This window comes from Neoarius graeffei, chromosome 1 (assembly GCF_027579695.1).
Source record: "Neoarius graeffei isolate fNeoGra1 chromosome 1, fNeoGra1.pri, whole genome shotgun sequence".
NCBI lineage: Eukaryota > Metazoa > Chordata > Actinopteri > Siluriformes > Ariidae > Neoarius > Neoarius graeffei.
Window position 1 is genome coordinate 58,341,109 of NC_083569.1, and position 27,954 is coordinate 58,369,062.

The following is a 27,954-nucleotide window of genomic DNA, read 5'->3' on the forward strand; positions in this document are numbered from 1 at the left end:
TAAAAAAGCAGATGTTTAAAATGTGTAAAAAAGTTTTTAAAAAGCACAGATGTTTAAAATGTGTAAAAAAGATGTTTTTAAAAAAGCACAGATGTTTAAAATGTGTAAAAAAGATGTTTTAAAAAGCACAGATGTTTAAAATGTGTAAAAAAGATGTTTTAAAAAGCACAGATGTTTAAAATGTGTAAAACAAGATGTTTTAAAAAAGCAGATGTTTAAAATGTGTAAAAAAGTTTTAAAAAAGCACAATGTTAAGTGTGTAAAAAAGATGTTTTAAAAAAGCACAGATTTTTAAAATGTGTAAAACAAGATGTTTTAAAAAAGCAGATGTTTAAAATGTGTAAAAAAAATTTAAAGAAAAGCACAGATGTTTAAAATGTGTACAAAAGAGGTTTTAAAAAAGCACAGATGTTTAAAATGTGTAAAAAAGATGTTTTAAAAAGCACAGATGTTTAAAATGTGTAAAACAAGATGTTTTAAAAAAGCAGATGTTTAAAATGTGTAAAAAAGTTTTTAAAAAGCACAGATGTTTAAAATGTGTAAAAAAGATGTTTTTAAAAAAGCACAGATGTTTAAAATGTGTAAAAAAGATGTTTTAAAAAGCACAGATGTTTAAAATGTGTAAAAAAGATGTTTTAAAAAGCACAGATGTTTAAAATGTGTAAAACAAGATGTTTTAAAAAAGCAGATGTTTAAAATGTGTAAAAAAGTTTTAAAAAAGCACAATGTTAAGTGTGTAAAAAAGATGTTTTAAAAAAGCACAGATTTTTAAAATGTGTAAAACAAGATGTTTTAAAAAAGCAGATGTTTAAAATGTGTAAAAAAAATTTAAAGAAAAGCACAGATGTTTAAAATGTGTACAAAAGAGGTTTTAAAAAAGCACAGATGTTTAAAATGTGTAAAAAGATGTTTTAAAAAAGCACAGATGTTTAAAATGTGTAAAAAAAAGATGTTTTAAAAAAGCACAGATGTTTAAAATGTGTAAAAGCAAAAAAATAATGTGTACAACAACCATTTTTTTAAATACGAATGGAACAGCAACAACAAAAATTGTAAAGGGGGGGGGGGGGGGGGGCTGTTGTTTATTTGCTCTGTGGGGGGCTCACTCTCCCACACTCTGAAACCCCTGCTTTAAGTCGTTCAAATTGTGTAAAGCTGCTCTGGGACAGTGTTTATTGTTAAAAGCGCTGGACAAATAAACTTGACTTGACCCACTCGCCAGCCAATCAGAGCGCAGGATTTGGACAGCGAAAAAAAAAAATTATGAGTCTTATTATATACACGCGAAAAAGAGTGTGGGCTTAATTTATCGCACCAAGGTAAGTATTTTAAACTGAAATATTAAAAAATTTCAACAAGATAGAAAGTTTTCCAGGCAATAACACAGTGACGCAGGCTGAAGTCCCGCCTACCGTGTTCTCGCGAGAGCACGGTTCGATTGGTCGAGATTTCAGTCCATCAACTCGACCATGTCAAGTGTGAGCAGAGCAGCGAGACAATGGTTTAGAGCGGCTGTCGGAGCAGGCCGGGGTTCGAGAGGCGGTTATCAGCCACCACGGGCTTCTGACTATCAGCGCGACTGATCGAGTTGATATTAACGGCGCTGGTATTGGTCCGGGTGCAGGAATGAGCGGTGAATGATGTGTGTGGATGGTGAGAGTGGGGGGAGCCCGGCGTCGCCTTGGAGATAAAACGCGGTGGTATTCGAGCTGAACCTGTTCCACGTTCCTCCCGTTTCAGATGTAACACAAGGGACTTAATGTGGACGAGCATCAATGATGTCAGGAAAGTATTACAATGGACATGAAGTCAGCTGCTGTATCAAATATTTTATATTCGGATTTAACATAATATTTTGGGTAAGAGCATGTTTCATTTTAACTTTGTCTTGACCTGTTTGTTTCTTCCCTTTTAAAGCCAGTCTCAGATGTGAGTTTGCTCTGTTGTTGTTGTTATATCTAAACACTAAGCTCGTGTCTTTGTAAAAAGACTTGTGTTTTAGATGATGACTCAGTTAACAGGCGATCTTTTTAAGAAAATAAATAAATAAATAAATAAATAAATAAATATATATATATATATATATATCTCCAAAGTAAACACAGACAGACAGACAGACCTCCTCTTAGTCTAATGTATCTGATTAAAACAAAACACTCTGATTATACTGATCCCATCCTGAGCCAACTCGATTCCTACGTCTTTATTCCTGTCTGTTTTCATCCCCATTCTTGTATACAAGCAGCAATCTTCTTTAGATTAGATTAGATTTTATTGATCCCTTTGGGAGGGTTCCCTCAGGGAAATTAAGATTCCAGCAGCATCATTACAGATAAACAGAGAAAAGAAATAGAGAACTTCTAGATAAATTAAAATAAATTATTTACATATACAAATATAAAAGAATAAGATATGGGGAGAAGTGGGGTTAGGGTGTGTGTGGGGAGCAGGAAAGATATTGCACTTTATATTGCACCTTGTCCGGTATTGCTTATTGTTAGACTAGGCTACTGCTCCTTCCCGTCCTCTGTCCTCCTGTTACCCCTCCTCCCCCCCAGAGAGGAGTTGTACAGTCTGATGGCGTGAGGGACAAAGGAGTTTTTGAGTCTGTTCTTCCTGCACTTGGGAAGGAGCATTCGGTCACTGAACAGGCTCCTCTGGTTGCTGATGACTGTGTGCAGAGGATTTCTACATCCTAAGAAATCCCTTCCCTATTTAAACATTCAGTCTTTTGGTCAGTCTGCTGAACATGCAGCGTTCACACTGATAATCGGCTTTATGATGAGCTGAGGTTACACACAAACCGCACGCTACATCCAAAGCTGCTCCATATTGTTGCTCTTATCACCTCGAACCCAAGCAATGAATAAAACAGGTGTGCTGGAGGAGGTCTGTCTGATTAGCTAATAATAAGTGGTTAGCACTGTCACCTCACAGCAAGAAGGCCCTGGGTTTGAGCCCATGGCCGGCGAGGGCCTTTCTGTGTGGATGTTCTCGCCGTGTCTGCGTGGGTTTCCTCCAAGTACTCTGGTTTCCTCCACAGTCCAAAGACATGCAGGTTAGGCTAATTGGTGGCTCGAAATTGACCGTCGGTGTGAATGTGAGTGTGAAATGGTTGTTTGTCTCTTTACGTCAGCCCTGCAATGACCTGGCGACTTGTCCAGGGTGTACCCCGCCTCTCACCCATCGTCAGCTGGGGATAGGCTCCAGCTCACCTGCGACCCTGTACAGGATAAGCAGCTACAGATAATGGATGTAGTAATAATAATAATAATAATAATAAGTGGTGGCACGGTGGTGTAGTGGTTAGCACTGTCACCTCACTTCGAGAAGGTCCTGGGTTCGAGCCCAGCAGCCGGCGAGGACCTTTCTGTGTGGATGTTCTCGCCATGTCTGTGTCTGTTTCCTCCAGGTGCTCCGGTTTCCCCCACAGTCCAAAGACATGCAGGTTAGGCTAATTGGTGGTGCTAAATTGACCGTAGGTGTGAATGTGAGCTTGAATGGTTGTTTGTCTCTGTGTCAGCCCTGCAATGATTTGGTGACTTGTCCAGGGTGTACCCCGCCTCTCACCCATAGTCAGCTGGGATAGGCTGTGACCCTGTACAGGATAAGCGGCTACAGATAATGGATGGCTGGAATAATAAGTAGATATCAGGAGAGTAATATTTCAGCAGGACAGTCTGTCCCCACTTCTTTTTGTTCTTTGCATGATATCCTTGACACTGCTGATGAGAAAAAAAAATAGAATGGAATATGAGTGGAGTAAAAAGAAATTGAGACTCAACTATCTATTATTCATGGAGCAAAAAGCAAATTGACTCACTGGTTAATACAGTACATGTGTATAGTAGTGATATTGGGATGGAATTTGGTATAAACAAATGTGCGGTACTAATCATGCCAAGAGCAAAGGTAACTAGAACTGAAAGAATAACCCTTCTGGATGAAAAGGTAGTGCAGGATGTTTAGGATTCGGGATATCAATATCTAGGACTATTGTAGGAATATTACAGTACAGTAGGAATACTGTACTGTTTGACAAAGTGAAGGAACAAGAAATGAAGGAATTGGTTGAACAGGAATACTTCAGAAGGTTAAAGTTGGTACTACGTTCGAGATTGAATGGAAGGAATAGGATTTGAAGACTGTGCTTTTTTGAGAAATATTAGAAATGTGAAGATAGAAGCCTTGAGAGGAACCTTTGGTCATTTATTACTTGCTTTCTTTCAAGAAAAATGGCACAACACCTGCCTATAAATAATAACAAAAAATATCTAGCATCACTGTTTTTCTATTTCTTTTCACATTCCTTTCACTGAACAAAATCTGTGAATAGTGCACACTCCGTGGTTTATTATCTATCTGCAAATAAATCGGCATTAAAGTGTCACTGACGGTAACCTCCTTCATTACTCAATCCTCTGCTGCCAAAACAGAAGGCTGTTTATCAACACTCTTTTTCTGCACGATTAATCCTACACACTATATCAAGCCAGTCATAATTTCCCCTAAGTTATATGGGGGATTTCTGTTTTTTCCCAACACGGGCACTTTTATTTCATTCTGGGTGTAACTTTGTGCTGTTATTGCTTAAGAATCAGGTTATTGTAATATATACCGTGGTTTTCTGGTGCATTATTTTAACTTATTCGAATATAATGGTCTTGCAGTGATTGCGTATGTACCTGAAATGTGCATAGATTGCATTTTAATGGTAAAATAGATATATTATTATTTAGGTTCCAGAAACAGAGAGAGATTTACTGTTCTATAACTGAGAGCCTTACTAAGATTCCACTTCAGGCTGAAGCAATAACCTTTTTACTGGCCTCATTCGTCCTATAAGTGCTGACACTTCTGCTGCTGTCTGCCCTTTTTTTTCCCCCCTGAAAATCCTGAGAATTAGCTTAGGCAGCCGTATTAAATATTTAATTTGAGCTAAAAATGCTAGCATGTAAAATTTAAAGCTATCTTTTGGGAGAAAGATCACCTAGCTTTTCATAATATTTAAAATCATATTTAAATTTGTTACATTTTCCATTTATTAGAAATAAACACTTTCAAGTATGGTAGGTTTTGACAGTCGACATGAACTACTTGCTGATACATCAGTATCTGCATTTATAGTTGCATATAAATGACAATTTAAAAAAGAAACCAAGAGACTGAAGATGGCTCCTTTAACCATGTTGTGTTGTCATTGCATAGCTTGTCCACAAGGGGGCAAACTGCAACTCCACTGTTGGCAACACACCGCACCACAAATCACAACAATCAGCTGACCCAAGCAAAGTCCGCACAGTAGCAAATGCATGTCACAGATGAAGGCATTCAGCTATTTTTTTAAGCACGTTTCAGTTGTACACACAAATTAATGGAATGTATGTAGAAATCCTTTTTTATTTTAACTGATAATTTTTGTACAGTTCCTATGTAAATAATTTATATTAAAGTATTTCAAAGTTATATTAGCTTTGCATATATGCTATATTAAAATGGATTAAACTTTTTTTTTTATTAAGTAGGCTACACTTGAAAACACATAAATAAGAAATGTGCATGTTTCCAGGTGAATAGTTAGATATTATATGGACACGAGTGTTTTACTGGGAAATATGCCACTTGTATTTTTCATACGAGCTACATCTAGGACATGGAGAACCAAAACCATGACAAAAATCTCTGTATGTCACTCATGAAGAAATCGATGAATTGTTTTGATAAATTTGGGTACTTTTTGTTTGTGAATGTGTCTATATAATAAAAATAAAATCACACTTTGACTTGAAGATATGAAATTTATCTTCTCATGTTGAAAAACTCGTATTTTTCCTGCGAAATACATCACGAACCTGAGTGACATATTTCCTGATATTTCACTCCCAGGGTTTTCCTGCTGATTTGACTGGTTCAAAATTAAAATTCTTTTGATTTAACTTGTGTATTTTTTGTGGATGTGTCCATATAATATAAAGAACATTACACGGTGGTGTGGAAAATATGAAGTTTATCTTCTCGTGTTGAAAAATATTTCACTCGTTTGCTTCACTTGATCGTGATGTATCCATTCACCACTCGAAGATAAACTTCATATCTTCACACAACTCTGTAATATCCTAAACACACACCATATTAAGGTATATAATACACATACAGTGAGGGGAAATAAGTATTCAGGCACTTTTTTTAAATTGGTATTTAATGTACTTGGTGTACACACACACACACACACACACACTTCTAAATGTGCATTTAAAAATGAAGAAAATCCTTTATCAGTCAGGCCCTAATCATGACTATAAATGTGTCAGAAGCAGAACATTTGTTGGTCTTTTATCAGCACATTCCTTATGGCTGACTGAATGACATTACAACCCCAATTCCATAAATGTGAGACACTGTGTAAAAGAAAAAATAAAAAGAATGATGATTTGCAAATCATGGAAACCCTATATTTAATTGAAAATAGTACAAAGACAACATATTTACTGTTGAAACTGAGAAATTCTATTTTTGTTTTTTAAATGTATGCTCATTTTGAATTTGATGTCAGCAACATGTTTCAAAAAAGTTGGGATGGGGCTTTAATGCTTAAAAAACCTAATTCAGTTAATTGACAACAGGTCAGTAACATGATCGGGTATAAAAAAGAGCATCCCAGAGAGGCGGAGTCTCTCAGAAGTAAAGATGGAGAGGGGTTCACCGCTCTGTGAAAGACTGTGTGGGCAAATAGTGGAACAATTTAACAATCACGTTTCTCAGTGTAAAACTGCAAAGAATTTGGGGATCTCCTCATCTATGGTACATAATATCACTAAAAGATTCAGAGAATCTGGAGAAATCTCTGTATGCAAGAGGCAAGGCTGAAAACTGACATTGGATGCCTGTGATCGTCAGGCCCTCAGGCGACACTGCATTAAAAGCAGACATGTGTCTGTAGCGGAAATCACTGTATGAGCTCAGGAACACTTCAGAAAACCATCGTCTGTGAAAATAGTTCATTACTGCATCCACAAATGCAAGTTAAACCCAGATATAAACAATATCCAGAAACACTGCCACCTTCTCTGGGCCCGAGCTTTTTTAGAATGGACTGAGGCAAAGTGGAAAATTGTCCTGAGGTCTGACGAATCAAAAGTAGAAATTCTTTTTAGAAATCATGGACACGGCGGCACGGTGGTGTAGTGGTTAGCGCTGTCGCCTCACAGCAAGAAGGTCCTGGGTTCGAGCCCCGGGGCCGGCGAGGGCCTTTCTGTGTGGAGTTTGCATGTTCTCCCCGTGTCCGCGTGGGTTTCCTCCGGGTGCTCCGGTTTCCCCCACAGTCCAAAGACATGCAGGTTAGGTTAACTGGTGACTCTAAATTGACCGTAGGTGTGAATGTGAGTGTGAATGGTTGTCTGTGTCTATGTGTCAGCCCTGTGATGACCTGGCGACTTGTCCAGGGTGTACCCCGCCTTTCGCCCGTAGTCAGCTGGGATAGGCTCCAGCTTGCCTGCAACCCTGTAGAAGGATAAAGCGGCTACAGATAATGAATGAATGAATGAATGAATGAATCATGGACACCACATCCTCCAGGCTAAAGAGGAGAGGGACCATCCAGCTTATCAATGCACAGTTCAAAAGCCAGCATCTGTGATGGTATGAGGGTGCATTAGTGCACATGACATGGGTAGCTTGTACACCTGGGAAGGCATCATTAATGCTGAATGATATATATATATATATATATATATATATGTTTCAGAGCAACGTGCTGCCATCCAGACAAAATCTTTTTCAGGGAAGGCCTTCTGTCTTTCAGCAAGACAATGCCAAACCGCTTTCTGCAAATATTAAAGAGTAAAAGAATCCGTTTGCTAAACTGCCCTGCCTGCAGTCCAAACCTGTCTCCCACTGAAAACATTTGGCGCATTATGAAGCACAAAATACAACCCCGATTCCAAAAAAGTTGGGACAAAGTACAAATTGTAAATAAAAACAGAATGCAATAATTTACAAATCTCAAAAACTGATATTGTATTCACAATAGAACATAGACGACATATCAAATGTAGAAAGTGAGACATTTTGAAATTTCATGCCAAATATTGGCTCATTTGAAATTTCATGACAGCAACACATCTCAAAAAAGTTGGGACAGGGGCAATAAGAGGCTGGAAAAGTTAAAGGTACAAAAAAGGAACAGCTGGAGGACCAAATTGCAACTCATTAGGTCAATTGGCAATAGGTCATTAACATGACTGGGTATAAAAAGAGCATCTTGGAGTGGCAGCGGCTCTCGGAAGTAAAGATGGAAAGAGGATCACCAATCCCCCTAATTCTGCGCCGACAAATAGTGGAACAATATCAGAAAGGAGTTCGACAGTGTAAAATTGCAAAGAGTTTGAACATATCATCATCTACAGTGCATAATATCATCAAAAGATTCAGAGAATCTGGAAGAATCTCTGTGCGTAAGGGTCAAGGCCGGAGAACCATACTAGGTGCCCGTGATCTTCGGGCCCTTAGACGGCACTGCATCACATACAGGGATACTTCTGTATTGGAAATCACAAAATGGGCTCAAGAATATTTCCAGAGAACATTATCTGTGAACACAATTCACCGTGCCATCCGCCGTTGCCAGCTAAAACTCTATAGTTCAAAGAAGAAGCCGTATCTAAACATGATCCAGAAGCGCAGACGTCTTATCTGGGCCAAGGCTCATTTAAAATGGACTGTGGCAAAGTGGAAAACTGTTCTGTGGTCAGACAAATCAAAATTAAGTTCTTTATGGAAATCAGGGACGCCGTGTCATTTGGACTAAAGAGGAGAAGGACGACCCAAGTTGTTATCAGCGCTCAGTTCAGAAGCCTGCATCTCCGATGGTATGGGGTTGCATTAGTGCGTGTGGCATGGGCAGCTTACACATCTGGAAAGACACCATCAATGCTGAAAGGTATGTCCAGGTTCTAGAGCAACATATGCTCCCATCCAGACGACGTCTCTTTCAGGGAAGACCTTGCATTTTCCAACATGACAATGCCAAACCACATACTGCATCAATTACAGCATCATGGCTGCGTAGAAGAAGGGTCCGGGTACTGAACTGGCCAGCCTGCAGTCCAGATCTTTCACCCATAGAAAACATTTGGCGCATCATAAAATGGAAGATACGGCAAAAAAGACCTAAGACAGTTGAGCAACTAGAATCCTACATTAGACAAGAATGGGTTAACATTCCTATCCCTAAACTTGAGCAACTTGTCTCCTCAGTCCCCAGACGTTTACAGACTGTTGTAAAGAGAAAAGGGGATGTCTCACAGTGGGAAACATGGCCTTGTCCCAACTTTTTTGAGATGTGTTGTTGTCATGAAATTTAAAATCACCTAATTTTTCTCTTTAAAAGATACATTTTCTCAGTTTAAACATTTGATATGTCATCTATGTTCTATTCTGAATAAAATATGGAATTTTGAAACTTCCACATCATTGCATTCCATTTTTATTTACAATTTGCACTTTGTCCCAACTTTTTTGGAATCGGGGTTGTACAACAAAGGAGATTTCGAACTGTTGAGCAACTGAAATTTATATATCAGGCAAGAATGGGGCAACATTTCTCTTTCAAAACTACAGTAATTGGTCTCCTCAGTTCCCAAACATTTACAGTGTTGTTAAAAGTAGAGGTGATGCAACACAGTGGTAAACATGCCCCGTCCCAACTTTTCTGAAACGTGTTGCTGACATCAAATTCAAAATGAGCATATTTTTCAAAAAAAAAAAATTCTCAGTTTTAACATCTGATATGTTGTCTTTGTACTATTTTCACTGAAATATAGGGTTTCCATGGTTTGCAAATTGTCATATTCTGTTTTTTATTTATGTTTTACACAGTGTCCCAAATTTATGGAATTGGGGTTGTGCTTTTGTGCTTGCTAATGTGTAGTACAGCCAGTCAAGCCTTAAGCTTCAGTCTACAGTTTTCCAATGCAAACTATGCTCCAAGTTGAAATAAATCATTGATCAATTTGTTTAATAAGATTTTTTTTTTTAAATTGTAAGCACCTAGATTCCATGTGACCCTGATCAGGACAAAACACTTACTGATGATGAATGACTGATGTAACTATTGTGTGTGTGTGTATATATATATATATATATATATATATATATATATATATATATATATATATATATATATAATAAATTGTACAGCTCAAACGTCAGTATTTATTTTTTATCACTTGCTTCCTGGCTTATGCTTTGTCCTCATAAAACTTCCCTGAGGGCAGCTGAATGAAATGATTCTCCCACACTCCTACTATTTTTGCACTCGTGACAATGACCGAGTAAATAAAGCACTTGAAATATCTGAAGACAATAGTATAACAGATTTTGCACAGTTGATCAAATTAGTCTTTACATGAAGTTAGAAAATGGGGGAATACACTTTTGTTCATTAAGGGTAAAATTCAGAGAATTGTGACAGGAAAAAACAAGTTTTATCTAGTAATGTTTTCAATAAATGCTTTGGCATTTTCAAAAGAATAACAGAGCAAAATAAGTGAATACAACTTGTGCAGCAGGTTTTATGGTCTGGATTACTCCAGATTGCTCTTACTTTGGTCAGTTATTTTTCAGCTTTACAGTGGTGCTTGAAAGTTTGTGAACCCTTTAGAATTTTCTATATTTCTGCATAAATATGACCTAAAACGTCATCAGATTTTCACACAAGTCCTAAAAGTAGATAAAGAGAACCCAGTTAAACAAATGAGACAAAAATATTATACTTGGTCATTTATTTATTGAGGAAAATTATCCAATATTACATATCTGTGAGTGGCAAAAGTATGCGAACCTCTAGGATTAGCAGTTAATTTGAAGGTGAAATTAGAGTCAGGTGTTTTCAATCAATGGGATGACAATCAGGTGTGAGTGGGCACCCTGTTTTATTTAAAGAACAGGGATCTATCAAAGTCTGATCTTCACAACACGTTTGTGGAAGTGTATCATGGCATGAACAAAGGAGATTCCTGAGGACCTCAGAAAAAGCGTTGTTGATGCTCATCAGGCTGGAAAAGGTTACAAAACCATCTCTAAAGAGTTTGGACTCCACCAATCCACAGTCAGACAGATTGTGTATGAATGGAGGAAATTCAAGACCATTGTTACCCTCCCCAGGAGTGGTCGACCAACAAAGATCACTCCAAGAGCAAGGCGTGTAATAGTCTGCGAGGTCACAAAGGACCCCAGGGTAACTTCTAAGCAACTGAAGGCTTCTCTCACATTGGCTAATGTTTATGAGTCCACCATCAGGAGAACACTGAACAACAATGGTGTGCATGGCAGGGTTGCAAGGAGAAAGCCACTGCTCTCCAAAAAGAACATTGCTGCTCATCTGCAGTTTGCTAAAGATTACGTGGACAAGCCAGAAGACTATTGAAAAAATGTGTTGTGGACGGATGAGACCAAAATAGAACTTTTTGGTTTAAATGAGAAGCGTTATGTTTGGAGAAAGGAAAACACTGCATTCTAGCATAAGAACATCTGTGAAACATGGTGGTGGTAGTATCATGGTTTGGACCTGTTTTGCTGCATCTGGGCCAGGACGGCTTGCCATCATTGATGGAACAATGAATTCTGAATTATACCAGCGAATTCTAAAGGAAAATGTCAGGACATCTGTCCATGAACTGAATCTCAAGAGAAGGTGGGTCATGCAGCAAGACAACGACCCTAAACACACAAGTCGTTCTACCAGAGAATGGCTAAAGAAGAATAAAGTTAATGTTTTGGAATGGCCAAGTCAAAGCCCTGACCTTAATCCAATCGAAATGTTGTGGAAGGACCTGAAGCGAGCAGTTCATGTGAGGAAACCCACCAACATCCCAGAGTTGAAGCTGTTCTGTACGGAGGAATGGGCTAAAATTCCTCCAAGCCGGTGTGCAGGACTGATCAACAGTTACCGGAAACATTTCGCTGCAGTTATTGCTGCACAAGGGGATCACACCAGATACTGAAAGCAAAGGTTCACATACTTTTGCCACTTACAGACATGTATTATTGGATCATTTTCCTCAATAAATAAATGACCAAGTACGAGATATTTGTGTCTTGTTTGCTTAACTGGGTTCTCTTTATCTACTTTTAGGACTTGTGTGAAAATCTGATGATGTTTTAGGTCACATTTATGCAGAAATATAGAAAATTCTAAAAGGTTCACAAACTTTCAAGCACCACTGTACATTTTAAGGCACTTTAATGCACTTTCCATGTTCTGGATGCCTTCAGAATGGGTCTCCAAACTTGGTGCTATGCTCCACTAGCTTGTTCTTTCAAATGAAAGCAGTCCTTTGTTTTTCTGCATGACAGTTTCTCTAGTACATGATGTCAGGTTTCTAAAGCATGGCTCATTTCCCACTTTGTTTCCATTTAAAAAACTTAGGCAAGGGTGGAACATGAAGATATGTTAGACAAAAGATGTCTTTTCATAAAATCTCCTAAGATACTGTAAGTATTCCTTCACTAGGTTTCATAAGAGCACAAATGCTTTCATGTTCATAGTCGATCTAGTCAGTGAAGCATTGGAAAGGCACAAAATGTTTTAGCATCAAGTCTCATCAAGGTGATGGATGTATAATTATCACTCTCCTCAGCACAGCATGCCTAAATATAGCTACTCTGGTGTAAAGCCATGTTCTACAGTAGGTGAATGCGGTGTACCACTTCAATTTAGACTATTCCTGTTAGTTTTCCTTATTTTACTGGTAAAAGTGAGGTGTTGTATTATGCATTTAGGTGCATTTGGATCTTGTAATCATAATTAAGTTACAGTAAAGAAACCAAGCCTGTAATTTAAATATGGTCCAGTACTCCTACTAGATAAACAGTCCTGCCAACCTCGCTGAAGTACAGGAGCTGTTCAGAGTGCAATAACTGGAGGATTTGATTACGAATATAAGCCAGCAGAGATCTTGAATGGGCTGATGTGATTATAAACTCCCCTAATATCTGTAAACACTATTTTAAGTTATAATACAAGGCTGACAGGAGATAATCTGCTTATATCTTTGCACACAGTTCATGGAGTATATTGACTACTTCTCAAGACCGTCTTAGGGCACGTTATTGTTTTCAGACATTTAATCTAGCTGTAAATGGATTAAACTAATAAAAGTGTCCCATCCCTACAGAATCTAACACATTAGTACCCAAGTTTTCAACCTGTAACAACAGAGGAGTTCAAAAAAAATGAATGCATAATTACAAATGTTTAAAGTTATTATAGCACAAATTGTATTCTAATAAATCTTTGCTAATTTAATTTGCAGACTTCATGCTCCGTATGTTAGTACCTCTGCTGCTGCTGCCTAGTGTGTAAGTAGGGGTTGAGCTTATCATGCATGTTCAACAGTTAGTTCCAGTCCACTAATTTGATTGGATGAACAGCATTCCAAGGGTGCTTATATTACCTATAACCATACTGGGACGTTTCTCCATGTGTATCACTGTGCTCATCTGTGTTCGCCACAGTGTTGTAGTCGAGTCACTAAACCTCGAGTTCGAGTCCAGTCTCGAGTCCCCAGTGTTCAAGTCCAAGTCATTTTGTGTCGAGTCCAAGAACAAGACTCCAACTGTACCATTTGACGGTGGCTGTTGCTGCATTTATGTGAAAGCGTCTCTGCTACTGTGTTGGACTAACGTTACTGATCGACTGCCCCACTTTAGTTAATAGGCTACAGATAAAAAGCTTGTTCATCACTCAGGAAGCCCTGCTATCAACAGGATAATGAACTAGTCTGGTTAACACCAGACCATATCACAAGTGAAATATGGTCTGGAATCCACCTATTGAATTTCTCGTAGGGGAGGTGTGGTTTACGATTGTCAACGGCCGTTTATTGGACGTTGCGAATGTCTATCATTTGGCGTATACGTAGCCCATGGCCAATCATGGCAGTTGTACCCGGTGACATAGTTAGAGCGACGAAGAAGACGAAGAGTTTTTTTAAAACAAACTTTCACTCTAAACTATTCAGAACAGTGTCTAAAGCTTGATCGAAAGTTTGGTTCATATCGCTCGACGCCATGTTAAATGTGATCCGTAAACGGTCCCAAATAAACTACAAGCTTCCGTTTGTCGAGTAGTACGCGTCACCGTCTTTCCACCCCTCCCCACTTTCTGATTGGCTCCCTAACTCAGGCAAGCCTTTAGACCATAGTTTCCATGCTGTCTTTTCAGATCGGAACGATTGTGCAAAGCAGCATGGGATTTCCCAGGCTAGTAATGAACATGAGAGAGGGTTAACGCTAGCTAGTTCATTGGTCAGCAAGCAAACCCTGTTATCAACAGAGCAATGAACATAGCGTGTCACTTCCTTTTCTGGGTGGAGTCTTACCAAATGACGATTGAAGTTCGAGGTTGTCCCCGTTGTCTCCTCAATAGTTCTACATATGGAACACATAGCAGTGCATTTTTCCCACTGCACAAGAAGTCTGTATAAGCAAAGCGGACAATCCTAGGGGCTTCTCTCCAGGCATCTTAGTGCCATTAACGTTAGTTTGTTTCTGAACATGACGTATGAACAGGTGAATGTACATTCTCTTGCACGAAATTGGGATAAAAATTAATGTAGATATAAATATCTTATGCCAAATTATTATGGCATGTTACAAAAAAAAAATAAAGAAAAAAAAATCAGAGTCTTCGTCTACAATTTACAAGTCCGAATGCAGTTAATGCACGAGTCCGAGTCATCAGTGCTCAAGTCCAAGTCAAGTCATGAGTCCTTAAAATTGGGGCACAAGTCTGACTCAAGTAGTACAAGCCTGCTTCACCAAGTAAAAGTCCACTTCCTGGACCGAAACCATTACTAGAGAAGCTTTAAAAACATTCACTGATATGGCAAATGATAATTTTCAGGAAATATAACTTTTTCACTTAAATTATGAAAGCTCATTCGATGAAGATGAAACAGGAATGTACAAATCACAGTGAGCTAACTGATGAGCACACCACAGGCAGACACTAGAAATGATGCCCACTTGCTGCCTCACTCTGTAGGACACTCTTGCACACACACAATCTTCAGGCGTTAAAATATTCAAGGTTGGTTTTAAATATGAACTATTAAAATGCCTCGACGATTCATTCTTACTGAGAAACGATGCTGAAAGTTTTCAAAAATATGGCACCTCAAGTTGGTTTATGAACCAGACTTCAGCCAGTTCCTGAGCTTATATTTCTAACTCCTGTTGTTTGGTAACAAAGCAGCATGACATTATTGCCTAAAAATATTAACGTCAGTTATGTGGAACTGGTCTGGACATGGTGCAAAAAATCAGTTGTTTACAAAATATGCAGGGCGGCACGGTGGTGTAGTGGTTAGCGCTGTCGCCTCACAGCAAGAAGGTCCTGGGTTCGAGCCCCGGGGCCGGCGAGGGCCTTTCTGTGTGGAGTTTGCATGTTCTCCCCGTGTCCGCGTGGGTTTCCTCCGGGTGCTCCGGTTTCCCCCACAGTCCAAAGACATGCAGGTTAGGTTAACTGGTGACTCTAAATTGACGGTAGGTGTGAATGTGAGTGTGAATGGTTGTCTGTGTCTATGTGTCAGCCCTGTGATGGCCTGGCGACTTGTCCAGGGTGTACCCCGCCTTTCGCCCGTAGTCAGCTGGGATAGGCTCCAGCTTGCCTGCGACCCTGTAGAACAGGATAAAGCGGCTAGAGATGATGAGATGAGACAAAATATGCAAAAGCTAGACTGGCACATCTGGAGGAGACACAGTGAACCCGTTTAACCACCTCAAAAGAAAGCATCCCAAAGAGTACGCCGAAAGCCAGGTAACGCAGGGTGAACATGAGTGTAACAGCGCTGCAAGAAAGAATAATACTGTTAAACAGCAATAACAATAATGACATTTGAAAATGCGATCTTTATGAGAAAACTAGTAAACACTGGAAAGACATCTATGATGCTGTGATATTTTACCTGGCCAATGATAATACTCATCACAATTAATTAAAAAAAAAAAAGGAAAAAAAAGGTTTTAAGCAACTTCTAAAAAATCTCTTCATTATAACTTACCAAGTGGCATATTTTTGTAACGGCACCACTCCTCAGCTGTACACAGACCGCCAAGAGATGTGCAATAAAATCCCAAACAATGAAACCATGAATATCTTATTTTAAAAATGTAAACTAACTCAGCTAATGTATTCAGGATTTAAAGATATGTAACCCACCTATCATCTTTCCATTTACCGCACTTTTTACTGAAGTCACTGCTGTAGATGATGTGCAGTACATCTTTAGTTAACTTTTTTTAATTACACTATCAATGCCTGAGTGTTTTCAAATAATTAACATTTTGAAACAGTTTACATTTTGCTGGGAAGTGAATTTTTTTATTATAATTAGTTTGGTTGCTCTCTTCAGCAACTTACGACTAATACCAAAATACTAATACTGCTCATGATGATAATGTGGATCTTGGTCCAAGTTGGGGGGGGGAGAAAAAACCTTACCCTGTGTCCGAAATCGCTTCCTACTCACTATATAGTGAGGACGCCATTTTGTAGTGCTGTCCGAAACCTTAGTGAGGATTATTACACCCTATATAGTGCACTCAAAGTATCCCACAATGCATCACGAAAAATAGTGTACAACTAATGGTCACTAACCGAAGCAATATTTCCCATCATGCATTGCGGTCGCACTGAAAGAAATCAAATTAAAAGTCTCAAATTTGATTTAATAAAAGGTAGCGGCAAAGAAGAAAGTATTCAGCCTTGATTTAAAAGAACTGAAAGATGCAGGTACTTTGTATTGATTAATGTGGGAAATACACTCAGTATAATATGGATTTATCACAAAAACGCATGTATTTATTATTTTGAAAACCCACCAGCTGACTGATCTGGCACGTTTTAATTGTGCGACAGTAATGACGTAAATACCAGCGCGATGGACTAGTGTCCGAAAGCGTTTTTCATTTTACCAATGAGCTCACTATATAGTCCTCTATATAGTAATTCCCTATATAGGGAGTAGTGAACGAGTGAGCGATTTTGGACACAGGGTTAGTCATATGATATGATATTTTTGCCAAATTGCCCACTCCTACACTACACACTCGCCACATTTCCTCAGCCTGGGCCCTGTACACCACTTGAAAGCCCTACACTGAACAATACTAGATATTATTATACATACAGGACACTTTTTCAATGGAATAAAAACATGTATTCTATTCCCTTCTCGCACGTTTCATTCATGTGGTTTGATAGCATGCAATATCATGAGCATATCGTTTATCCTACGTGTATTACATAGGATAAACCTGGTCAAGATGGCGGCACGCATGGTTGCAGCGGCTTACGGCTCTCCTTTTCAGTGCTCTTTTTTGTTTGTTTGTTTTTGTATTTCTTTCTTGCTTGTTTGTGCAACATCAGTTCTGCAAACATCCAGTACACCCGCCAGACACTTTTAGCCATCGATGACCAACATCAGGCATCTGTTTCGAGTGACTTTCTCTTCACGCATAACATCCCAGATGACATAGCGAGACCACCAGGCTCTCCGTGGATTGTTGTTGGGTCTAGGAGGCGGCGCAGACGGAGGAGGGAGAGGAAGCAGAAGCGGGGCTGCAGGTCCGGTGCTATGCTAAGGCTAAGAAAACAACCACACAAGCCACCTCTACCGAGCCTGTATCTCTCCAATGCCAGATCCCTGGTGCATAAAACGGATGATCTGGAATTACAACTCGCTGGAAATCGCTATGTTTAGGACTGCTGTGTTTTAATTATCACAGAAACCTGGCTTCATCCGGAAATACCCGATGCTAGCTTGCAGCTAGCAGGCCGCACTCTGCTCCGCTGGGATAGAAATGAGAACTCTGGTAAGAGCAGAGGGGGAGGGCTCTGTATTTACGTGCATGATAATTGGTGTAACAACGGAACAATTATAAACACTGTTCCCCAGACCTTGAGTACATGTCTGTAAGATGCCGGCCTTTTTTTCTACCGAGAGAGCTAACTGTACTGATTGTCACAGCTGTGTGTATTCCACCTGACGCCAGTGTGAACACAGTGCTCTCTCTCCTGCTGAACACCATAAACATACAGCAGCGGGCCCACCCTGACGGTGTTCACATAATTGCAGGAGACTTTAATAAGGCCAACTTGAAGACTGTACTGCCGAAGTTTTACCAATATGTTAAGTGTTCTACTAGAGGGGAGAACACTCTGGATCATGTTTACTCCAACATCAAGCATGCGTACAGAGCCATAGCCCTCCCCCACCTCGGCCAGTCAGACCATCTTTCCCTCCTGCTCTCCCCAGCCTACACCCCCCTCAGACGCAGAGCCAGGCCCACCACAAGGTCTATCACAACCTGGCCTGACAACGCACTCTCCAAACTACAGGACTGCTTTAAACAGACAGATTGGGACTTATTTGAACACCAGGAGCTGGAGACATTCACAGGAACGGTGCTGGACTATATCAAGTTCTGCATCGGGAACGTGACGGTGGATAAAAACATCTGGGTCTTCCCAAACCAGAAACCCTGGATGACCAGCCAGGTCCGCTCACTCCTCAGGGCTCACGATGCTGCCTTCAGGTCAGGTGATAGAGCTCTGTACAGAGCTGCTCGAGCTGATCTGAAAAGAGGAATAAATAAAGCCAAGGCGGACCACAGGCTGCGCATAGAGTCCCACCTGTCCAGCAACAACACACGGGAGGTGTGGCAGGGCATTCAGGACATCACAAACTTCAGAGACTGTGATGTGCCAACAGGAGACTGGAGTGCGCTGCTAGCAGAGGAGCTAAATCGCTTCTTTGCTCGCTTTGAAACATCTCAGCAGCACTCATCTGCTCCTGCCCCCACCACCACACAGTTCCTACACCACTCCCTTTCACTGTACAGGAGCACGATGTCAGACGGGTGCTCCTGGCAGTGAACCCCAAGAAAGCTGCCGGCCCAGATGGTGTACCTGGTAAGGTGCTCAGAGCGTGTGCCCACCAGCTCTCCCCTACCTTCACCAGGATCTTTAACCTCTCCCTGGCTCAGGCAGTCATCCCGCCCTGCCTAAAATCTGTAACAATAATCCCAGTGCCGAAGAAGTCTCCCGTCACCAGCCTGAATGATTACCGTCCTGTGGCCCTCACCCCAGTAATCATGAAGTGCTTCGAGAGACTAGTTCTTCAGCACATCAAGGACCACCTCCCCCCAGACTTCGACCCCTACCAGTTCGCATATCGCACAAACAGATCCACAGAGGACGCCATTGCCGTAGCTCTCCACTCTGCGCTAAATCACCTGGAGCAGCAGCAGAGCTACGTCCGCATACTCTTTATGGATTACAGTTCAGCTTTTAATACAATAATCCCAGACATCCTTATTAGAAAACTGGACACTCTCGGCCTCCCCCCCCCTCTCGCATGTGCCTGGTTAAAGGACTTTCTTACTAACCGGCCCCAGACTGTGAGACTTGGCCCCCACTTCTCCTCCACCCGCACGTTGAGCACCGGCTCTCCACAGGGCTGTGTGCTGAGCCCCCTCCTGCACTGCCTCTACACCCATGACTGTAGTCCGACCCACAACAACAACAACCTTTATCGTCAAGTTTGCTGACGACACCACAGTGGTTGGACTCCTCTCAAAGGGAGACAAGGCAGCCTACAGAGAGGAGGTCCTGGGCCCTGTACCACGAAGCGGGTTTTCTGGCTTACCAGGGTAACTTCGAGAGTAACTTGATCACGTGCAGCGTAACTTCCCGATTAACCCATACTACGAAAGTTGGCTATGTTCAAACTGAGGTATGCTGCCATGGCAATTTACGCTGCATCTCAAACCTGCTCGTCTCAGGTTATGTTCTTGGTTAACCCGAGGTTTCCGATTAACCACACCCTTTTTAAACACCACCTCTCCTCCGACATTTCCTCTAGAGACAATGCCAGCGTACCTGGATGACCCGTGCGATATCGGAGCGCAGATTAGAGATGGGATTTATGGCTCTTTGATGGGATCTGCATCTTTGTGATCCGTTCTTTGAAAAGAGCCGTTCAAAAGACTGGCTCATTTGGCTCTTTTTAAATATTTATTCAGTTTTAAGAAGACAGCGTCTAAAGAAGCCAGATCCCTCTGCTTAGACAGTGACATCAATATTTCTGGACATACCTTTTATATAAAGCAACCTAGACTTACATTATTGTAACCCCTAAACGCTCATAAATAACCATTAAAAAACAATGAGTCAAGTCAAGTTTATTTGTATAGCGCTTTTAACAATAAACATTGTCGCAAAGCAGCTTTACAGAATTTGAACGACTTAAAACATGAGCTAATTTTATCCCTAATCTATCCCCAATGAGGATCATATAGGGCTTCAATGAATGTCCATGCAGAACGGCTTTTCTGTAAAAAAAAAAAAAAAGAACCCACTCAAGAACATAGTTACCAAGAACGCAAGAATATTTTATAGAAAAACACTTGTTTTACAAAAATATTTAAGTCTGAGATAAAAAATAGATACAACTACAATAAATATAACACAAGAACTAGTTATCACACAAGAACATTTTAATAGAAAAAAACAAACTTTCTATATTAAAAATATTGAAATTGTAACAAAAATAGATACAACTAAATAGTCAGATAAATAGATAAAGTTATAACAAGAACACAAAATTATTTTAATAGGAAAAACAAACTATTAATGCAAAAAATATATTATTATTAGAAAAATAGATACAACTAGACAAACAGATAAATAAATAAAATACACAAAAATAGAACAAACAAAATGACGATAGAATAAATTAAATGAACGTCCGTGCAAAGTAGTTTTCCCACAATATTATCATTAATATCACACAACAACATTATAAACTATATACAAAACAATTTGAACTATTAGGCAAACAGATAAAACTTGAATAAATAAAAGGCAAATGAATGCTTGCTTGCACGCGCACACACACACACTTACCATTATGAATGATGTTTTTATATTTCATTTTCACCTGTTGCCAGGTGCGTTTGGCACTGCTGTTGCCTCTGAAATGTTCACAGGACATACACCAACTTAGTCAAAGGGACTGAACAGTCAGTCATCCTAATTCATGTGACTCTGCACATATCAGCTTAAGTAGGCTACTCCATGAATTTACCATACCAAATTTTATTCAGGTTTTTTCAGACATTAAACAAGCTACCGGTATATATGACTGGGGCCATGTCGAAGGACCATTTTCTGTGACTTGTGATTGATCATGAAGCTTTCTGTCATCCTATACTTCTGTTCTGGAACATGTAGAAGGGAGAATGTACTTACGCATTTACCCGATCGGCAACTCGTTGCCAACATGCTTGCCGCTCCTTATTGGCAGCCGCTGTGTTAGATTTTGCTCTTAATGTTGTTTGGAACTCCTCGTAGCTTTGCATTATGACAGCGCATTCTTCCTCCGTGAAGTACGGCGACCGTGCCATTGTGAACAGTGGTGATTTGCGCTGATAACCTCCCCTTTAACGTGAACGCGCATTAACCCTGATTAGGTTAACACAGGTTCAACAAATCAACTTCATAACTGGCGTCGTAGTACCGTTTAACCCCAAACAAGATAACCAGGTTTTGTCAACCCCAGTTTAGCGGGGGAACCCTGGGTTACTTCTGGGTAGGTTGACCTCCGTTCGTAGTACAGGGCCCTGAAGTTGGCAGCCTGGTGTTCAGAAAATAACCTTGCTCTGAACACCAAGAAAACCAAAGAGCTCATTGTTGACTTCAGGAAGCACAGCACCGACCTAGCCCCCCTCTACATCAACAACGTGTATGTGGAGAGGGTCCACACCTTCTGGTTTCTCGGTGTCCTCGTCTCCGCCGACATCTGATCAGCAAACATTACAGCAGTCATTAAGTAGGCTCAGCAGCGGCTACACTTCCTGAGAGTCCTCAGGAAGTACAACTTAAGCTCCAACCTGCTGCTGACCTTCTACTGCTCATCCATCGAGAGCCTGCTGACGTACTGTATTACAGTATGGTACGGCAGCTGCACTGCTGTAGACAGGGAGAGGCTCCAGAGGGTAGTTAAGGCAGCACAGAAGATCATTGGCTGCCCTCTCCCCTCCCTGATGGACATTTACACCTCCCGCTGCCTTAGCAGAGCTAAGAATATTATCAAGGACAGCTCCCACCCTGGCTTTGATCTGTTCGACCTGTTGCCCTCAGGGAGGTGCTACAGGTGCATCAGGACAAAGACAAATCGATTAAAAAACAGCTTCTTTCCAAAAGCCATAACTGCCCTGAACTCGGATATGCTCTGACTTTATAGTCTATTTATTTTACTATTTTACTAATTTATAATGTGCAGTACTTTATAAGGTGACTCTCTATGCAATACTTTTATAATGTGCAATACCTCATTCCATAATGTGAAACGCAACACATTCACCTCAGGACTGTGCACCTTACACACAGCGCACACACCTCAAGTCTGTGCACCTTACCTTACCTTGCAATACTTCATAATGTTTAATATTTTATCTTATGTGACTCTCTCATGCAATAATTTATAATGTGACTGTCTCTGTGCAATACTTTATATGTGCAATACCTCATTCCATAATGTGTAACACAACACATACACCTCAGACTGTGCACCTTACCCCCCCTTTTTTTTTTCCTCCCCCCTTCTCTCTCTCTCTCTCTCTCTCTCTCTCTCTCTCTCTCTCTCTCTCTCTTTCTGCTGTTTGCACTGTTATTGGAGATGCTTTTAAAAATCTCATTATACATGTGTATAGTGACAATAAAGGCATTCTATTCTATTACGTGACTACTCAATGGAGAATGAGCGTTGAATATGGCTTACGATATTGCATGGTTGTCAAGACAAGTCACACGTCGGAGCTGTAAAACTTCCATGCTAGTGAGCAACTGTGACCATTTGTAAACAAACATGGTTGCCAGGTTTGCTTCATTAAATATGGAAGATTTTGAGAGAATTTTGAAAGAGCGTTGAACACCTGAAAGGAATGTGTATGTATTATTATAATAATAATAATAATAATAATGGCTTTTTTCGTGGTATGTCAGATATATTCCATTCAGCTAGCATGATATTGAACTTGTCTTCGACTTGTTTAATATCATGCTAGTTGAATGGAATATATCTGATATACCACGAAAAAAAGCCAGCCAATATTATTTAAATATACAATCATCATAGATCCCTAATAGCCATCATTTAAAACAGTATATGCTGAAAGTTTGTGGATAAATGTTAAAAGTTTATATGAAAAGATGAAGCATAGCTTTATAATGCCTCTGATCAAAAGGAGAATAACTTACTGTGCTCAATCTTAAGTAAAATGTGTTTTTATTCTTCTAAAGCAGTTTTGTTTGTTTACTTGTCTCATATTTCTAAATATCAGAAAATGAATAGAAATTAGTGATAAACTAAACTTCAGATGTGTTTCATTTCTTAAACAAGTAACTGAAACTGCATGCAGTAATCGGTGCTCTATGAAGCCTGAAGGTTGGGGAGTGAAAAGATGACTATTATGGAAGACAAAAATGCCCTTTAAAGTGAAACAACTCAGCGCAGAGGACAGAGCAGTGGATGTTTGGAATTTGAACTTTTCATGAGCTTAAAAAAAAAAAAGACTTTGACAAGCAAAAGGGCCTGTCTTTCCTAAAAACTTCATACACTGTTTAAAGTAAGAGCAGATCTCTGATCGTATACAGTTTGGAAATCTGAATCGAAAATCAGTGACTCATTCTCTTGCTATGCATAGTCTCCATGTTCAGTATTATAGACTTTATCTCTCATACTGTCTATCTGCCTGTTTGTCCATCTCTCTCTCTCTCTCTCTCTCTCTCTCTCTCTGACTGTTTGGTCTCTTGAGCCTTCAGAAAATGAACTCTATGGAGAGTAACATCCGGTCTTCTAAGAAATGTTGAACACTTCCTGTTTTCCCCTTGAAGGCTCCCCTGTCCAACTTCAGTCACATATACCAATGCAGTACAAGTGTACTGGATCACTACAACAATTTATACCACTTAATATAATAAGTCACTGGTAGATGATGATGATGATGATGATGATAGATTAAATATACAGTGGTGCTTGAAAGTTTGTGAACCCTTTAGAATTTTCTGTATTTCTGCATAAATATGTCCTAAAACATCATCAGATTTTCACACAAGTCCTAAAAGTAGAGAAAGAGAACCCAGTTAAACAAACGAGACAAAAATATTATACTTGGTTATTTATTTATTGAGGAAAATGATCCAATATTACATATCTGTGAGTGGCAAAAGTATGTGAACCTTTGCTTTCAGTATCTGGTGTGACCCCTTGTGCAGCAATAACTGCAACTAAATGTTTGCGGTAACTGTTGATCAGTCCTGCACACCGGCGTGGAGGAATTTTAGCCCATTCCTCCGTACAGAACAGCTTCAACTCTGGGATGTTGGTGGGTTTCCTCACATGAACTGCTCGCTTCAGGTCCTTCCACAACATTCCAATTGGATTAAGGTCAGGACTTTGACTTGGCCATTCCAAAACATTAACTTTATTCTTCTTTAACCATTCTTTGGTAGAACGACTTGTGTGCTTAGGGTCGTTGTCTTGCTGCATGACCCACCTTCTCTTGAGATTCAGTTCATGGACAGATGTCCTGACATTTTCCTTTACAATTCGCTGGTATAATTCAGAATTCATTGTTCCATCAATGATGGCAAGCCGTCCTGGCCCAGATGCAGCAAAACAGGCCCAAACCATGATATTACCACCACCATGTTTCAGAGATGGGATAAGGTTCTTATGCTGGAATGCAGTGTTTTCCTTTCTCCAAACATAACACTTCTCATTTAAACCAAAAAGTTCTATTTTGGTCTCATCTGTCCACAAAACATTTTTCCAATAGCCTTCTGGCTTGTCCATGTGATCTTTAGCAAGCTGCAGATGAGCAGCAATGTTCTTTTTGGAGAGCAGTGGCTTTCTCCTTGCAACCCTGCCATACACACCATTGCTGTTCAGTGTTCTCCTGATGGTGGACTCATGAACAGTAACATTAGCCAATGTGAGAGAGGCCTTCAGTTGCTTAGAAGTTACCCTGGGGTCCTTTGTGACCTCGCAGACTATTACACGCCTTGCTCTTGGAGTGATCTTTGTTGGTCGACCACTCCTGGGGAGGGTAACGATGGTCTTGAATTTCCTCCATTTGTACACAATCTGTCTGACTGTGGATTGGTGGAGTCCAAACTCTTTAGAGATGGTTTTGTAACCTTTTCCAGCCTGATGAGCATTAACAGCGCTTTTTCTGAGGTCCTCAGGAATCTCCTTTGTTCGTGACATGATGCACTTCCACAAACATGTGTTGTGAAGATCAGACTTTGATAGGTTCTTTCTTTAAATAAAACAAGGTGCCCACTCACACCTGATTGTCATCCCATTGATTGAAAACACCTGACTCTAATTTCACCTTCAAATGAACTGCTAATCCTAGAGGTTCACATACTTTTGCCACTCACAGATATGGAATATTGGATCATTTTCCTCAATAAATAAATGATCAAGTATAATATTTTTGTCTCATTAGTTTAACTGAGTTCTCTGTATCTACTTTTAGGACTTGTGTGAAAATCTGATGATGTTTTAGGTCATATTTATGCAGAAATATAGAAAATTCTAAAGGGCTCACAAACTTTCAAGCACCACTGTATGTGCATAATGGAAGTAACAGAATAACTGTTCACATTTTACTGTATTGCCATAATTTCTATTTTCACAAAGGTGTATCTTAACAGTTCAGTGAAATGAAAGATATTGGACAACATTTCAGTGAACTCTATAAAAACTAATTAAATCCCGAATTCTCGTGCAGAAGGTGACCTTCACTCTGCACTCACTAAAGTTGGACAGGCAAATGTGTTTAATGTTTTTAGTAATCAAATGTGTGCAGTATTGCCAGGCCTAGAGGTATGTGTGGTTAACTTCTGCTTTCTGTATGAATGTCAGAAATGTTTGATTCATAAAACAAACCCAACACCATGACAACTCCAGGCCTTGCCTTACTAACAGCATCCGATTACTAACTGTATTAAACACACTGGCCCACTGTAGTGAGTGCAGTGTTAAAGCATCACTGTTCTCAGTAGCAGACCAGGTGGACTGTATGTACCGTGAGTTCTTATTGACGTATGTTTGCTTTAATGACTCCACAGCTATATTTATTATGAAGGAGAAGAAGGCAAACATTGTTCAAAGCCTGGTTAATTTGGTGACTGACCCCTTGAAAATGGTTCCTCCAGGAACCATGACATTTCAGTTGTCAAGACAACGGAAAAACTAAAATACAAATACAAGAGCATTTTGTTTTGTGCACAAGAGCGTTGTGACGTATCTTTCTGTTTTTGTATTTTAGTTTTTCCGTTGTCTTGACAACTGAAACGTCATCGTTCCTGGAGGAACCATTTTCAAGGGGTCAGTCACCAAAGGGTTTTAATGTTTGTTTGCTGTTTAATCTAGCTATTTGCAGGAGCTTTCCTGATCTCGTGTCATATAATTTATGAACTAACTCTATGGCCAAAAGTTTGTGGACACCTGACTGTCACACCCTATGTGGTTCTTCCCCAAACTGTCTCCACAAATTGTAAGAACACAATTGTATAAAGCATATTTATATGCTGTGGCATTAAGATTTCCCTTCACTGGAATTAAGAGGCCCAAACATGTTCCAGCATGACAGTGCTGCTGTGCACACAGCGAGCGTTTGCCAAGGTTGGTTTGGAAGAACTCGAGTGACCTGGACAGAACCCTGACCTCAACCCCACTGAACACCTTTAGGATGAATTGGAGTGCCGAGTGCACACCAGGCCTTCTTACTTGACATCAGGCCATTATTAAAAAATGTTCTGTTTCCGGTCCGCCGGCCGGGTGAGTGCCGTTTGTGCGGGTGAAATTTTTTTTTAACACCGGTTTTCCGACATTTTTTTCGGGTTCGTAAATCTAAAATTGAACTTGACATTTCTGCATTCCCAGGGCTTTCCACTAAGGCCAAGTTTACATTAGACCGTATCTGTCTCGTTTTCTTCGCAGATGCACTGTCCGTTTACATTAAAACGCCGGGAAACGGGAATCCGCCAGGGTCCACGTATTCAATCCAGATCGTGTCTGGTCCGGTGCTGTGTAAACGTTGAGAATACGCGGATATGCTGTGCTGAGCTCTAGCTGGCGTCGTCATTGGACAACGTCACTGTGACATCCACCTTCCTGATTCGCTGGCGTTGGTCATGTGACGCGACTGCTGAAAAACGGCGCGGACTTCCGCCTTGTATCACCTTTCATTAAAGAGTATAAAAGTATGAAAATACTGCAAATACTGATGGAAATACTGCCCATTGTGTAGTTATGATTGTCTTTAGGCTTGCCATCCTTCCACTTGCAAGTGGTGAGTGACTTGCGCACAGCGGCTCAGTCCCGAATCACTGCTCGTGCGCTTCACTTGCGCGCTCTGTGAGCTGCGCAGGGTCGGAGTGCGCACCCTCCAGAGGGCACTCGCTGTTCAGGGCGGAGTAATTTGGAGCGCAGCCGCTGAGGAGGAAGCGATGAGCCGCACTGACACGTTTCAACTTGCGTGCCGGATTAGTCATGTGATTAGTGTATCCGTGTATTGGCGTTGCTGTGTGCACGCTAATTGTTTTTAAAAACGTTAATCTGATGATCCGCTGATACGGTCTAATGTAAACCCCACCTAAGGCTCATACTAGCCAGCCATGACAAAAGTAGCCGCCGGGAGAAGGGAGTGAGTGTGTGTGTGTGTGTGTTTGAGAGAGAGAGATAGAGCAGCCCCTCCCCTCTCTGCTCCCTGAGTGGAGCTCGTCGCCTTGGTAACGGTGCTGGGTGCAGGGAAAAGACACAATATAACAAGCAAAGAGCACTTTTTCTCAGAGTTCCCTCTCCTCCAGCAACG

General features: G+C 40.4%; 1 protein-coding gene across 1 annotated transcript in view; it reads left to right on the top strand.

Moving 5' to 3' along the window:
• Positions 1-1,477: 1,477 nt before the first annotated feature.
• tspan5a (tetraspanin 5a) overlaps positions 1,478-27,954 on the top strand; it is a 56,009-nt gene continuing 29,532 nt past the window's right edge. Inside the window, exon 1 of the mRNA XM_060923958.1 lies at positions 1,478-1,859. Within this exon, the coding sequence (XP_060779941.1) occupies positions 1,776-1,859 (84 nt within the window). The 5' untranslated portion in view covers positions 1,478-1,775. The remainder of the gene's footprint in view (positions 1,860-27,954) is intronic.